Here is a 12,500-nt window from a genome sequence, read left to right as displayed (position 1 = left end):
AAAACCTTTCTAAAAGGCAATTCTTTACTTACTGATACTATTCACTTCAATTTTATTAACTGTAAAAAAAAAAAATAAATAAATAATGGATCGAATCTTACGTCCCGACAGATTCGAGGAGGAACCTACATGCCCTAATTCCGAAAAATCCTATAGGCATTGGAAATTAACCCTCCAGAATTATATCCGCTCACATAATAACGGATTAATCGAAAACACTTCAGATAATTTCTTTGCCTTGATCAATTGTATTTCAGCCTCTGTTTTCGATTTAATAAGCGATAAAACCGACTACGATAGTGCATTAAGAACATTGGACGCCGCTTATTTAAAACCTGAAAATATTGTTTATAATAGATATCGATTGATGACGACGAAGCAACAAACAACACAAAATATAGATGCCTTCATACTACAATTGGAAATGCTTGCCAAAACATGTAACTTCGAAGCGGTTTCTGCTGAAGAAAACAAAAATCAATACATTCGGGAAGCTTTCATCGGCGGAATTTCTTCTTCGTCCATCCGACAACGACTGTTAGAAAAACCCTTCCTGACTTTACAAGACACATATGCCACGGCCAGATCTCTTGAACAAGCAGAAAAGCATTCGATAAGCTACGCAAATAACTTTACTGTAGCAGCTACAAATAATCCTTCGGGCTACAATCGTATAGCTGTGACTAAAGAAAATATGCATCCAAAAGGGGTTTGTTTTTTCTGTGGAAAATCACGTCATCCTCGATATTTATGTCCTGCACGAAACGCCGAATGTAAAAAATGCAAAAAAAATGGTCATTGGGCTAAAGTGTGTAAATCTTCTATTTCTAACACTCATACTGCTGTTCTTTATGACGACTCTGACTACCCCTCACCTTCTCTATCCTGACTAGGAACTAACTCCAAAGATATCACATTCACTCAATGCCAAATTAACGGGCACTTCGTGAACGCTATGGTGGACTCCGGCAGTGTAAAAACATTCATTAATGAAAATACTGCTAAAAAACTTAAACTCTTCACAATACCTAAAAACAAAACTATAGCTCTGGCTGCTTCCGATCAACATGCTAAAATAACTGGCGAAGCTGTCGTGGATTTAATACTGAAAGATAAAACCCATTCTGGAATAACAATTGAAATCATTGAAAACCTTTTCATTGATTTAATAATCGGAAAAGATATTTTTAAAAAATATAAAAAAGTAACACTTAAATTCGACGGTCCTAGAGACAAACTTATAATTGGAGCTATAAACACGAATAATTTTTTTCCTACCATAAACGTTCCACCCCCTCCTCTCTTTTCTAATCTTTCTCCTCATACTACTCCTATTGCGACAAAATCCCGACGTTACACTTTTGCCGCCAACAAATTCATAAAAGAAGAGACTGCTAGAATGTTGAAAGAAGGCATAATTGAACCTTCGATATCTCCGTGGCGAGCGCAAGTTCTTGTAACTTGAATCATAAGAAAAGAATGGTAGTCGACTACAGCGATACCATTAATAGATTCACGGAACTAGACGCTTACCCAATGCCTAATATCAATAAGATGGTAGACGACATCGCTCAATATAACATCTCTACTCTCGACCTAAAATCTGCTTATCACCAAATACCTATAAATCATGCTGATCGTAAATTCACTGCGTTTGAAGTAAGTGGCAAACTTTTTCAATTTACTCGTCTTCCTTTTGGCGTCACCAATGGAGTAAGTGCTTTCCAGAGGAGCATAGACTATATTATAGAAAAAGAAAATCTAACCGATACCTTTGTGTATGTTGATAACGTAACTATATGCGGAAAAAATCAAGAAGAACACGATTACAATCTTCAAAAATTCTACAAAATTGCTAAACAATATAACATCACTTTAAATGAAAATAAAAGCATAATTTCTTCTAGTTCTATTACTCTACTCGGCTACACCATAGAAAATAATCAAATAGCTCCCGATTATCAAAGACTAAAACCATTACTCGAAATGCCACCTCCGCTGAATCTTAAATCTCAAAAAAGAATAGTTGGAATGTTTTCCTATTACTGCAAATTCATTAAAAAATTTTCTGATAAAATTTTATTACTAAATCAAAACAAAGAATTTCCACTACCTCCATCTGTATTAAAATCTTTTCAAACATTGAAAAATGATCTAAAAGACGCCACTTTAATAACGGTAGATCCAAATAAAGAATTTGAAGTAGAAACGGACGCTAGTAACTATTGCATTGCTGCAACACTAAATCAAGAAGGTCGTCCTATTGCATTTTTTTCAAGAACTCTCAATACTAACGAAATTAAGCACCATGCAGTAGAAAAAGAGGCAGCCGCTATTGTAGAAGCTCTCCGTAAGTGGCGACACTTTCTACTCGGCAGGCACTTTAAAGTCATCACAGATCAGAAGAGCATCAGCTTCATATTCGACAATAAAAGAAAATCAAAAATTAAGAATGACAAAATATGTCGTTGGCGTATAGAATTATCCCAATACAATTTCACTATAGTTTATCGACCTGGACCTGAAAATATTGCTGCTGACACATTCTCTCGCATCTCTGCTCTTACTTACAATCTACAAGATCTTCGTGATTTACATAAACAATTATGTCATCCTGGTGTTTCAAGATTAAGCCATTTTATAAGAACGAGGAACCTCCCTTTTACTTTGGATCAAATTAAGAATATTACTGACTCTTGCTCATCCTGTCAATTACTGAAACCCAAATTCGCCAATACCAATGGAGGGACTCTCATTCAAGCCATATTACCTTTTCAACGATTAAATCTTGATTTTAAAGGCCCTCTACCTACTTCTATACATGGCAACAAATATCTACTTACTCTAATTGATGAGTATTCCCGTTTTCCTTTCGCTTTTCCTTGCAGAGATATGACAAGCAAAACCATTATCCACTGTCTAAACAAACTCTTTTCAATTTTTGGTTTGCCTGACATGATACATACTGACCGTGCTTCTGATTTCTTAGCAAGAGAAATAAAGGATTTTTTACACAAAAAAGGAATTGCTACTTCTAAAACAAGTAGGTATCATCCTGAAGGTAATGGACAGATTGAAAAACTCAACGGTACCTTATGGAAGGCCATTCAAACAACATTACATTCTAATCAAATGAAACTACCTTATTGGGAAGACATACTACCGGACGCACTTCATTCAATTAGATCATTACTTTGTACTGCCACTAATATGACTCCCCATGATAGACTTTTTAAATATAGTCGTAAATCTGCTTCCGGAATTTCAATTCCTTCTTGGGTTAAACCAGGCCCAATATATATTAGAAACCACACTAAAACAAGTAAACATGACCCTCCTGTAACGCCTGCCACCCTAATAGATGTCAACCCCCACTACGCTTATGTTCAACTACCTTCTGGTACTGAAACCACTGTCAACGTTCGAGACTTAGCTCCAAACTCATCAAATGAAGAAAACTCTAATAATAATCCTACTACTTCAGAGACTTTATTTGAACCTTCTACTAATGAAAACATTGGTCATGAGGAAGACAAAAATCAATCGTCTGATCTTGAAGAAAATCAGATTTCACTAAAAAATAATACTGAAAATCAGCATTCCTGCCAATCTGTGCGGAGGTCGTCCCGAGTTCGACAATTCCCTAGTAAATATAAGGATTTTGTGACTAAATACTGAAAAAACTGCAGTTTGGGTTCATATGTTATTTGTAAATAAAATGATTCTTATGTGATTGTAAAAAAAAAAAAAAAAAAAAAAAAAAAAAAAAAAAATTTGTCTATAATTAATTACCCCTTACTTGAATACTTTAGGACGGGGAAAATGTTATGATTTAATTTGTTGTTAAGAGTTATCCCCCTTGGGATTGACATTCATAATAAAAGCGCCCTCTGTTTCATTTTCCCGCTCGATCCTTTCAAGAGCGTACGTGTATTTTACAGTTAATAAAACCTTTCTAAAAGGCAATTCTTTACTTACTGATACTATTCACTTCACCACTGTTGCAATATTTTTGACTAATGAGGGGGTATGGTCCCTCACAGTCGGGAGATTCTATTTATAAACGATGCTGCTAGAAACTAACGAATTCAACCAATCAGAAACCAGAATTGCTCCATAAAAATTAAACCTTTTCTTTAGCAATCTCGCATGTGTTTTCTTCGTGTCAACAGGGGAAGAATCTTTGGCACTGTGGCTTCCAACTCAAGAACTGTCTACTGAGAACCAGTCACCTCCAGGACACTTGCGTAGAACAACTAACCATCGGAAACTGTTCTGGAACTAAACATTGCTTACAACTCAAGAGGTTATGGGCCCAGCGTGGGCTTTATTTCGATGGATCCGAATCAAAATTCGAATTGTGGCAAGTGAAATTTTTAGGATATCTACGACTTCAAAAGCTATACAAAGTACTTCAGGCACAACCTGAGAACAGAAACGACCCCAACTTCATTGAAAAGAATGCAACTATCTTTGCTTAGATGACCGAAGTCTATCACTGACAATGGACGATGGCTGCAAAGCATTGACCATATTGAGAGAGCATTATTTATCAAAAGGAAATCCCAAAATTATTTATATTATATATCATCCATTCTTTAAAGCATATCTCTGACCAGGTCTTAATTTATCCCTCTTTCTCTTGAGTGCATCTTTCGTCTATTCTTTCATCCTTTGTTTTTTAAAAGGAAACGCTCCGGACAAGGCGTGAAGCCACTGGATGTAAAGAGCTAACACAAACGACATATGATTATCGCAGAATCTTTAAAAGACCACGGCTGTCATTACAAGGAAAACAGTGAGCAGGAGGGGAGTTCCACCAGCTTACAGTCCTTGGAAAGAAGCTGCTGGAATAGGAAGCTGTATCACAATGACATGATGCTTCCGCAAGATGATTGCCGTTCATTTCAGTTGAAGGTCTTTATTTCATTTAGAAATTCCTTATTCCGTGGAGTTTCAAAAAATGCCTTCTCTTAAGCAGGAAAGATGTTATTTATAGTTAAAGATTTTTACCTGAAAAACTTTTATCTGGTAAAACCTCAGAATTTAGCATATTGGATTCAGCTATTGTCTATTTTAACAGTGTTTTTTTTTTTTTTTTTTTTTTCAAATTATTATTTCAGTTGGTAGTACTCCCAGGTTTACTCTTAATTCTCTTTACAGAACTATTTTAATGGTGTTTTTTTTTTCAAATTATTATTTCAGTTGGTAGTACTCCCAGGTTTACTCTTGATTCTCTTTACAGAACTATTTTAATGGTGTTTTTTTTTTTCAAATTATCATTTCAGTTGGTAGTACTCCCAGGTTTACTCTTGATTCTCTTTACAGAACTATTTTAATGGTGTTTTTTTTTTTTCAAATTATCATTTCAGTTGGTAGTACTCCCAGGTTTACTCTTAATTCTCTTTACAGAACTATTTTAATGGTGTTTTTTTTTTCAAATTATTATTTCAGTTGGTAGTACTCCCAGGTTTACTCTTGATTCTCTTTACAGAACTATTTTAATGGTGTTTTTTTTTTCAAATTATCATTTCAGTTGGTAGTACTCCCAGGTTTACTCTTGATTCTCTTTACAGAACTATTTTAATGGTGTTTTTTTTTTTCAAATTATCATTTCAGTTGGTAGTACTCCCAGGTTTAGTCTTGATTCTCTTTACAGAACTATTTTAATGGTGTTTTTTTTTTTTCAAATTATCATTTCAGTTGGTAGTACTCCCAGGTTTACTCTTGATTCTCTTTACAGAACTATTTTAATGGTGTTTTTTTTCAAATTATCATTTCAGTTGGTAGTACTCCCAGGTTTACTCTTGATTCTCTTTACAGAACTATTTTAATGGTGTTTTTTTTTTTTCAAATTATCATTTCAGTTGGTAGTACTCCCAGGTTTACTCTTAATTCTCTTTACAGAACTATTTTAATGGTGTTTTTTTTTTTCAAATTATTATTTCAGTTGGTAGTACTCCCAGGTTTAGTCTTGATTCTCTTTACAGAACTATTTTAATGGTTTTTTTTTTTCAAATTATCATTTCAGTTGGTAGTACTCCCAGGTTTACTCTTGATTCTCTTTACAGAACTATTTCAATGGTGTTTTTTTTCAAATTATTATTTCAGTTGGTAGTACTCCCAGGTTTAGTCTTGATTCTCTTTACAGAACTATTTTAATGGTTTTTTTTTTCAAATTATCATTTCAGTTGGTAGTACTCCCAGGTTTACTCTTGATTCTCTTTACAGAACTATTTTAATGGTGTTTTTTTTTTTTCAAATTATCATTTCAGTTGGTAGTACTCCCAGGTTTACTCTTGATTCTCTTTACAGAACTATTTTAATGGTGTTTTTTTTTTTTTCAAATTATCATTTCAGTTGGTAGTACTCCCAGGTTTACTCTTGATTCTCTTTACAGAACTATTTTAATGGTGTTTTTTTTTTTCAAATTATCATTTCAGTTGGTAGTACTCCCAGGTTTACTCTTGATTCTCTTTACAGAACTATTTTAATGGTGTTTTTTTTTTTTCAAATTATCATTTCAGTTGGTAGTACTCCCAGGTTTACTCTTGATTCTCTTTACAGAACTATTTTAATGGTGTTTTTTTTTTCAAATTATCATTTCAGTTGGTAGTACTCCCAGGTTTACTCTTGATTCTCTTTACAGAACTATTTTAATGGTGTTTTTTTTTTCAAATTATCATTTCAGTTGGTAGTACTCCCAGGTTTAGTCTTGATTCTCTTTACAGAACTATTTTAATGGTGTTTTTTTTTTCAAATTATCATTTCAGTTGGTAGTACTCCCAGGTTTACTCTTGATTCTCTTTACAGAACTATTTTAATGGTGTTTTTTTTTTTTCAAATTATCATTTCAGTTGGTAGTACTCCCAGGTTTACTCTTGATTCTCTTTACAGAACTATTTTAATGGTGTTTTTTTTCAAATTATTATTTCAGTTGGTAGTACTCCCAGGTTTAGTCTTGATTCTCTTTACAGAACTATTTTAATGGTTTTTTTTTTCAAATTATCATTTCAGTTGGTAGTACTCCCAGGTTTACTCTTGATTCTCTTTACAGAACTATTTTAATGGTGTTTCTTTTTTTTTCAAATTATCATTTCAGTTGGTAGTACTCCCAGGTTTAGTCTTGATTCTCTTTACAGAACTATTTTAATGGTGTTTTTTTTTTTTCAAATTATCATTTCAGTTGGTAGTACTCCCAGGTTTACTCTTGATTCTCTTTACAGAACTATTTTAATGGTGTTTTTTTTTTTCAAATTATCATTTCAGTTGGTAGTACTCCCAGGTTTACTCTTGATTCTCTTTACAGAACTATTTTAATGGTGTTTTTTTTCAAATTATTATTTCAGTTGGTAGTACTCCCAGGTTTAGTCTTGATTCTCTTTACAGAACTATTTTAATGGTTTTTTTTTTCAAATTATCATTTCAGTTGGTAGTACTCCCAGGTTTACTCTTGATTCTCTTTACAGAACTATTTTAATGGTGTTTTTTTTTTTTCAAATTATCATTTCAGTTGGTAGTACTCCCAGGTTTACTCTTGATTCTCTTTACAGAACTATTTTAATGGTGTTTTTTTTTTTTCAAATTATCATTTCAGTTGGTAGTACTCCCAGGTTTACTCTTGATTCTCTTTACAGAACTATTTTAATGGTGTTTTTTTTTTTTCAAATTATCATTTCAGTTGGTAGTACTCCCAGGTTTACTCTTGATTCTCTTTACAGAACTATTTTAATGGTGTTTTTTTTCAAATTATTATTTCAGTTGGTAGTACTCCCAGGTTTAGTCTTGATTCTCTTTACAGAACTATTTTAATGGTTTTTTTTTTCAAATTATCATTTCAGTTGGTAGTACTCCCAGGTTTACTCTTGATTCTCTTTACAGAACTATTTTAATGGTGTTTCTTTTTTTTCAAATTATCATTTCAGTTGGTAGTACTCCCAGGTTTACTCTTGATTCTCTTTACAGAACTATTTTAATGGTGTTTTTTTTTTTTCAAATTATCATTTCAGTTGGTAGTACTCCCAGGTTTACTCTTGATTCTCTTTACAGAACTATTTTAATGGTGTTTTTTTTTTTTCAAATTATCATTTCAGTTGGTAGTACTCCCAGGTTTACTCTTGATTCTCTTTACAGAACTATTTTAATGGTGTTTTTTTTCAAATTATTATTTCAGTTGGTAGTACTCCCAGGTTTAGTCTTGATTCTCTTTACAGAACTATTTTAATGGTTTTTTTTTTCAAATTATCATTTCAGTTGGTAGTACTCCCAGGTTTACTCTTGATTCTCTTTACAGAACTATTTTAATGGTGTTTTTTTTTTCAAATTATTATTTCAGTTGATAGTACTCCCAGGTTTACTCTTGATTCTCTTTACAGAACTATTTTAATGGTGTTTTTTTTTTTTCAAATTATCATTTCAGTTGGTAGTACTCCCAGGTTTACTCTTGATTCTCTTTACAGAACTATTTTAATGGTGTTTTTTTTTTTCAAATTATTATTTCAGTTGGTAGTACTCCCAGGTTTACTCTTGATTCTCTTTACAGAACTATTTTAATGGTGTTTTTTTTTTTCAAATTATTATTTCAGTTGGTAGTACTCCCAGGTTTAGTCTTGATTCTCTTTACAGAACTATTTTAATGTTTTTTTTTTTTCAAATTATCATTTCAGTTGGTAGTACTCCCAGGTTTAGTCTTGATTCTCTTTACAGAACTATTTTAATGGTGTTTTTTTTTTTCAAATTATTATTTCAGTTGGTAGTACTCCCAGGTTTACTCTTGATTCTCTTTACAGAACTATTTTAATGGTGTTTTTTTTTTTCAAATTATTATTTCAGTTGGTAGTACTCCCAGGTTTACTCTTGATTCTCTTTACAGAACTATTTTAATGGTGTTTTTTTTTTTCAAATTATTATTTCAGTTGGTAGTACCCCCAGGTTTAGTCTTGATTCTCTTTACAGAACTATTTTAATGGGTTTTTTTTTCAAATTATCATTTCAGTTGGTAGTACTCCCAGGTTTACTCTTGATTCTCTTTACAGAACTATTTTAATGGTGTTTTTTTTTTCAAATTATTATTTCAGTTGGTAGTACTCCCAGGTTTACTCTTGATTCTCTTTACAGAACTATTTTAATGGTGTTTTTTTTTTTCAAATTATCATTTCAGTTGGTAGTACTCCCAGGTTTACTCTTGATTCTCTTTACAGAACTATTTTAATGGTGTTTTTTTTTTTTTCAAATTATCATTTCAGTTGGTAGTACTCCCAGGTTTACTCTTGATTCTATTTACAGAACTGTTTTAATGGTGTTTTTTTTTCAAATTATCATTTCAGTTGGTAGTACTCCCAGGTTTACTCTTGATTCTCTTTACAGAACTATTTTAATGGTGTTTTTTTTTTCAAATTATTATTTCAGTTGGTAGTACTCCCAGGTTTACTTTTGATTCTCTTTACAGAACTATTTTAATGGTGTTTTTTTTTTTCAAATTATTATTTCAGTTGGTAGTATACCCAGGTTTACTCTTGATTCTATTTACAGAACTATTTTAATGGTGTTTTTTTTCAAATTATCATTTCAGTTGGTAGTACTCCCAGGTTTACTCTTGATTCTCTTTACAGAACTATTTTAATGGTGTTTTTTTTTCAAATTATTATTTCAGTTGGTAGTACTCCCAGGTTTACTTTTGATTCTCTTTACAGAACTATTTTAATGGTGTTTTTTTTTTTCAAATTATTATTTCAGTTGGTAGTACTCCCAGGTTTACTTTTGATTCTCTTTACAGAACTATTTTAATGGTGTTTTTTTTTTTCAAATTATTATTTCAGTTGGTAGTACTCCCAGGTTTACTTTTGATTCTCTTTACAGAACTATTTTAATGGTGTTTTTTTTTTTCAAATTATTATTTCAGTTGGTAGTACTCCCAGGTTTACTTTTGATTCTCTTTACAGAACTATTTTAATGGTGTTTTTTTTTTTCAAATTATTATTTCAGTTGGTAGTACTCCCAGGTTTACTTTTGATTCTCTTTACAGAACTATTTTAATGGTGTTTTTTTTTTTCAAATTATTATTTCAGTTGGTAGTACTCCCAGGTTTACTTTTGATTCTCTTTACAGAACTATTTTAATGGTGTTTTTTTTTTTTCAAATTATTATTTCAGTTGGTAGTACTCCCAGGTTTACTTTTGATTCTCTTTACAGAACTATTTTAATGGTGTTTTTTTTTTTCAAATTATTATTTCAGTTGGTAGTACTCCCAGGTTTACTTTTGATTCTCTTTACAGAACTATTTTAATGGTGTTTTTTTTTTTCAAATTATCATTTCAGTTGGTAGTACTCCCAGGTTTACTCTTGATTCTCTTTACAGAACTATTTTAATGGTGTTTTTTTTTTCAAATTATTATTTCAGTTGGTAGTACTCCCAGGTTTACTTTTGATTCTCTTTACAGAACTATTTTAATGGTGTTTTTTTTTGTTCAAATTATTATTTCAGTTGGTAGTACTCCCAGGTTTACTCTTTATTCTATTTACAGAACTATTTTAATGGTGTTTTTTTTTCAAATTATCATTTCAGTTGGTAGTACTCCCAGGTTTACTCTTGATTCTCTTTACAGAACTATTTTAATGGTGTTTTTTTTTCAAATTATTATTTCAGTTGGTAGTACTCCCAGGTTTACTTTTGATTCTCTTTACAGAACTATTTTAATGGTGTTTTTTTTTTCAAATTATCATTTCAGTTGGTAGTACTCCCAGGTTTACTCTTGATTCTCTTTACAGAACTATTTTAATGGTGTTTTTTTTTTTTCAAATTATTATTTCAGTTTGTAGTACTCCCAGGTTTACTCTTGATTCTATTTACAGAACTATTTTAATGGTGTTTTTTTTCAAATTATTATTTCAGTTGGTAGTACTCCCAGGTTTAGTCTTGATTCTCTTTACAGAACTATTTTAATGGTGTTTTTTTTTCAAATTATCATTTCAGTTGGTAGTACTCCCAGGTTTACTCTTGATTCTCTTTACAGAACTATTTTAATGGTGTTTTTTTTCAAATTATTATTTCAGTTGGTAGTACTCCCAGGTTTACTCTTGATTCTCTTTACAGAACTATTTTAATGGTGTTTTTTTTTTTTTCAAATTATTATTTCAGTTTGTAGTACTCCCAGGTTTACTCTTGATTCTCTTTACAGAACTATTTTAATGGTGTTTTTTTTCAAATTATTATTTCAGTTGGTAGTACTCCCAGGTTTACTCTTGATTCTCTTTACAGAACTATTTTAATGGTGTTTTTTTTCAAATTATTATTTCAGTTGGTAGTACTCCCAGGTTTACTCTTGATTCTCTTTACAGAACTATTTTAATGGTGTTTTTTTTTCAAATTATTATTTCAGTTGGTAGTACTCCCAGGTTTACTCTTGATTCTCTTTACAGAACTATTTTAATGGTGTTTTTTTTTTCAAATTATCATTTCAGTTGGTAGTACTCCCAGGTTTACTCTTGATTCTATTTACAGAACTATTTTAATGGTGTTTTTTTTTTAAGTTATCATTTCAGTTGGTAGTACTCCCAGGTTTACTCTTGATTCTCTTTACAGAACTATTTTAATGGTGTTTTTTTTTTCAAATTATTATTTCAGTTGGTAGTACTCCCAGGTTTACTCTTGATTCTCTTTACAGAACTATTTTAATGGTGTTTTTTTTTTTCAAATTATTATTTCAGTTGGTAGTACTCCCAGGTTTACTCTTGATTCTCTTTACAGAACTATTTTAATGGTGTTTTTTTTTTTTCAGATTATCATTTCAGTTGGTAGTACTCCCAGGTTTACTCTTTATTCTCTTTACAGAACTATTTTAATGGTGTTTTTTTTTTTTCAAATTATCATTTCAGTTGGTAGTACTCCCAGGTTTACTCCTGATTTTATTTCTCTTTACAGAACTGGACAAAGCATTGTGTGATACTTCCCAAAACAGTGTCCTTAAGATTCTTAAAATATTACAACAATCAGATTTCTTAAATTTGCTGCAAAAGGTAAGTTGATTTTCGACATGTATATTAGTGATGGGACGATTCAAATATTATTCCCCAATTCCGATTTCTTTATCTAATATATAAACGGCTATATGTCTGTCTGTCCGTCTGTCTCCATATTTTCTAACTCTATCTCCCCTAAAACTTAAAGTCACAGAGCGGTGCTAGGGGTCTCAAATGATTGGATTTTTTACGCGCTGTTCTTTTATGGTTCTTTAGACAGTTGAAATTGATTTTGAAAAAAAAAAAAATTTTTAATCCAATGTCAATAGGCGCAGGTGAAACTTGAACAAATTCCGTGGAATCTTTCACGTTTTTTCTAATGGCTGGAAATACTAGATGTTTCACTAGGGTATTTTTTTTAACATGACGTCATCACAAGATGGGTTGCCTACCACGGCTTATAAGAGGCCCATCTACCCTCGAGAGAAGGAAACACTGCAATTCAGCCCACAATAAATAACAAATGTTCATATATACATAAT

The 12,500-nt window shown here is 31.6% G+C and overlaps 1 protein-coding gene across 4 annotated transcripts in view; it reads left to right on the top strand.

The window, feature by feature from the left end:
• Positions 1–12,500, top strand: part of LOC145268835 (uncharacterized) — a 1,065,816-nt gene that overhangs the window by 834,361 nt on the left and 218,955 nt on the right. For all 4 annotated transcript variants that reach the window (XM_080124499.1, XM_080124501.1, XM_080124498.1 and 1 more), the window contains one exon: positions 11,921–12,015. In XM_080124499.1, the coding sequence (XP_079980625.1) occupies positions 11,921–12,015 (95 nt within the window). The remainder of the gene's footprint in view (positions 1–11,920; positions 12,016–12,500) is intronic.

The sequence above is a fragment of the Euprymna scolopes genome, chromosome 44 (assembly GCF_053919585.1).
Source record: "Euprymna scolopes isolate OS-2025 chromosome 44, ASM5391958v1, whole genome shotgun sequence".
In the NCBI taxonomy this organism is placed as follows: domain Eukaryota; kingdom Metazoa; phylum Mollusca; class Cephalopoda; order Sepiida; family Sepiolidae; genus Euprymna; species Euprymna scolopes.
The sequence above is the reverse complement of the archived record's forward strand: the minus strand, read 5'-3'. Positions and strand labels throughout refer to the sequence as shown.